We start from the raw sequence: 3,850 nt of genomic DNA on the forward strand, positions 1-3,850 counted from the left end.
CATGATTGTTTTTAGTGATTGTTTCACTGATTCCATCACAGAAAATCCAGAGTTCTAGAAGTCATTTAAACTCAGGACTGACATGATAAACGTGGACTTTACACGTGGATGGAAACCGTTGTTCAGACTGTTGGGCTGCATTCCTTTACACACAAAAACCTAAAACAAAAAATAAGCTCAACATAAAATAAATACCTAAAAACTTAAAATCAAGTCCACAAGATTATGAATCTGAAATAAACTGGAAACCTCCCAAAAAATACATAAAAAAAAACTGGATGTTATTTACAGTTCTGGTTTGTTTTTGTTTATTTCTTTATGGCTCACATGTAAATATATTTTGCGGTGATGTTACTGGTTATTATCTGTAATTCAAGAAAAACAAGGAGATTCAGTAAATTACTAAGAAAAAAAAATCACAGTTAAAAAACGTGAAAAAGTGAATTTTTTAGAGTGTATTTTATGTTAACTGTGCAAAATTAATACAAATTTAATCCAATCATCAGGAGTAAATGTCATATTTTTGTGCTTTCGTAATTCAACCTTGTTCAGCCAAGCTAGATTCTAACCAAACACCCACAGCTGGATTCATGCAGCTGTTTATTCTCAGCAGTAAAGTCATCGAGGAACATCATAAACACACAGCAGTCCGTCCCCAGACTCTCATTATGAAGCTCTGACCGGCTCAGCGGGACCACCGAGTCCCACGACAACCTCTCGCCTGTTTTTACCTCCACGGCGTCAGAACTCTGACGGGCTTTTACATCAGCGGCAGAAAACGAGGCAGGAGGAAGAAGCTGAGGAGGCGAAGGGAAGCTGGAGGAAGGTGCAGATGTCAGACCGAAGGCAACACAGTGTTCACGACTAAATCACCTCGTTTGATCCAGAGTAGGACTGCAGCAGCATCGACGGCATGTTTTCTGCACCGTTCACCGGGACGGCACGTTTTGATGCCACATAAGAGACACAAACGACCACATAGAGACACAAAACTCCAAAAACTGTGACAAAAAGAGACAGAATAACGACTAAGAGGTGCAAAACAGTTACAAAGCAACAAAAATGGTGACAGAAAGATGCAAAATAGCTCAGAGGAGACACAACATAGCGACTAAAGGATGCAAAATGACCAAAAACGACCACAAAGACTTGCAAGATAGCCACGAAGAACTACAAAAATGGCTACAGAATGATTTAGAATAGCTGTAAAGAGATGCAAAGTAAATACAAAACGATGCAAAACAACTATAAATAGGATGCAAAATGGCTCCAACGAGATGCAAAAAAGCTACAAAGTGATGTAAAATGGCTTCAAAGGGACACAAAATAGCTACAGTGATAAGCAAAACATCTATGAAGAGATGTAAAATAGCTACAAGGTGATGTAAATGGCATGAAAGAGATGCAAAATGGCTACAAGGTGATGTAAATGGCATGAAAGAGATGCAAAATGGCTAGAGACACAAAATAGCTACATAAACATGCAAAACAGCTACATAAAGATGCAAAATATCTATTAAAAGATGAAAAATAGCTACGAAGAAATGAAAAAATGGCTTCAAAGAGACACAGAACAGTGTAAAGGGATGCAAAATAGTGACAAGTTGCGGGTTATTTATGAAAAGATGCAATGTAGCTGTGAAGAGATGCACAATAGCTACAAAGAGATGCAAAACGGCTACATAAAGACAAAAAAATCTACATAAACCCGAAACAAAGCTACATAAAGACGCAAAGTATCTATGAAAAGATGCAAAATAGCTACAAAGTGATGTAAAATGGCTTNTGTGTGTGTGGAGCTGAGCAGCACCTTTTATAGTCGTTGTGTCTCCATCAGACGGATCAACATCTCCAGTCACCATAGTTTACCTTATGAGGCAGCAGTGTGGGTCTGTGTTACTGTCTGTGTGTTTGTGTTACTGTCTGTGTGTGTTTGTGTTACCGTCTGTGTGTGTTTGTGTTACCGTGCAGACACAAAGAGCCAAACACAATGAAACCAACCTAATTACACACACACACACTCACACAGACACACACAGGATTAGAGGCAGTAATCCCAATAATTTAGCATCTGGTGCTAAAAGCTGCTGGACGGTCTGACGGAGGCCTGCACTGGAGGACTGTGGGTAGTCAGAGGGGCATTGTGGGTAATCACAGGAGGATTGTGGGTAATCAGAGGAGCCTGCAGGTGAATCGGGTGTCAATTAAGAGATTGATGAAGGTGAACTCTGCTCCTCAACCAAATCAGCTGGATGAGAGTTCATCAGCTGATTAATCAGAGACTTCTGAAGACATGAACCTGATTCAGTCTTTTTGTTTAAAACTGCTTTCCAAACTTGAAGTGATCGATCAATCAGTAAATGATCAATAACTGCAGCCCTGCTAACAATAACTCCAAATAATTGTGATCCTGAATCATGAAACAAGGCCTCGACCTGGAAAACTGACCTGCTGCTGACTGATCAAACTGATGGATCTCAGTGTTCGTGTTCAGTAAACATGTCAGTTTGTAGACTTTTGTAGATCTGAAGCTAAAAGAGTTTTGATTATTGATTTTACATTATTGTTAAAAACCTACAGAACCCAAACCAGACTCACCTGGAAGCAGCTGAGCTCAGTCACACTGACGGTCACTGGCTGAACAAATCATCTGATCTCATTGATTTAAGGCACAAACACAACAGTTGAGCCTCTTCAGGCTGAAGCTCCATTTCACAGCTGATGTCTGTGAATTCTGGGTTAAACCTGTGAGCTCCACCTCGGACTCACCTGAGCTACCTGGAGCCTCCATCAGCTGCTGCAGGAGGATTCAGGCCAATCCCATGTGGAGGAATTACAGCGTCTGTCCGCCGCCGAGTCTGCGCACTGAGCGCCTCCATTGTCTGGAGCAGCGGCGGCGGCAGCGGCGGAGCGCAGCGCCGAGCAGAGCGCAGGGAGCGGCTTCACTCAGCGCCACCTCCGGGGAGAGCAGCAGCGGAGCAGCGGCGGACGGACCGACGGACGGGCGGACGGACCGACGGACGGACGGACGTCCCAGTTTGCTTTGGTCGGAGCCGGAAGCGGAGCGTCTGTTCGCGGACAGACAGCAACAGTTGTCACGATGTCTGCGATCAGATGAGGCGGAGCGGCGGAGCAGCACTGCGGCGCCGCTGAGTCCGGGCCGCCGCGTTAACGGCCGCGCTGCGCATCTGGTCGTCCAGCCGGATCTGGGCTCGTTCGGCCGGTGCAGCCCGCGGCTCAGCTCATCGGACGGCGGGCTGCTCATGCTCCGCTCGGCGGGGAACCGGGCTGTTGCGTCTGCAGAGAGCTGACGAGCCTCCGACACACGGACAGACAGACAGACAGGCAGGGAGGGGGGCGACAGCTGCTCCGAGCCGAACCCCTCCGGATCACCAGAACCCCCACCGAACCCGCTTTGGATGGGGGGCAAGCAGAGCACGGCGGGCCGGCCCCGGGGAGCGTTTCCCGGCGTGTCCACGGATGACAGCGCGGTGCCTCCGTCGGCCCACTTCGGCCACTACCGGCCCAGCGGCACCATGGGCCTGCGGAGCCGCTCGGTGAGCTCCGTGGCCGGGATGGGCATCGAGCACAGCCCCGCCGTGCCCTTCGGCTTCTACACCCCCCGGGGGACGGACTCGGACCGAGCCGGAGGGGGGTCCGGGGGCACCACCGCGGCCCCCCACGGCACCGGCTACCAGGACCCGGGGGGCGGAGGCCACCACACGGACGGGGTTCTGTATCTGGGGTCCCGGGGGTCGCTGGCTGACACTCTGCCCCTGCACATAGCACCCCGCTGGTTCAGCGCGCACAGCGGTGAGACGCACACACACACACACACACACACACACAC

At 48.5% G+C, this 3,850-nt stretch overlaps 1 protein-coding gene across 1 annotated transcript in view; it reads left to right on the forward strand.

The window, feature by feature from the left end:
* Positions 1 to 3,032: 3,032 nt before the first annotated feature.
* Positions 3,033 to 3,850, forward strand: part of znrf1 (zinc and ring finger 1) — a 56,422-nt gene continuing 55,604 nt past the window's right edge. Inside the window, exon 1 of the mRNA XM_008280248.1 lies at positions 3,033 to 3,813. Coding sequence (XP_008278470.1) covers positions 3,420 to 3,813 — 394 coding nt within the window. The 5' untranslated portion in view covers positions 3,033 to 3,419. The remainder of the gene's footprint in view (positions 3,814 to 3,850) is intronic.

Source organism: Stegastes partitus, unplaced genomic scaffold, assembly GCF_000690725.1.
Source record: "Stegastes partitus isolate 25-593 unplaced genomic scaffold, Stegastes_partitus-1.0.2 Scaffold188, whole genome shotgun sequence".
NCBI classification, from domain to species: Eukaryota; Metazoa; Chordata; class Actinopteri; family Pomacentridae; genus Stegastes; species Stegastes partitus.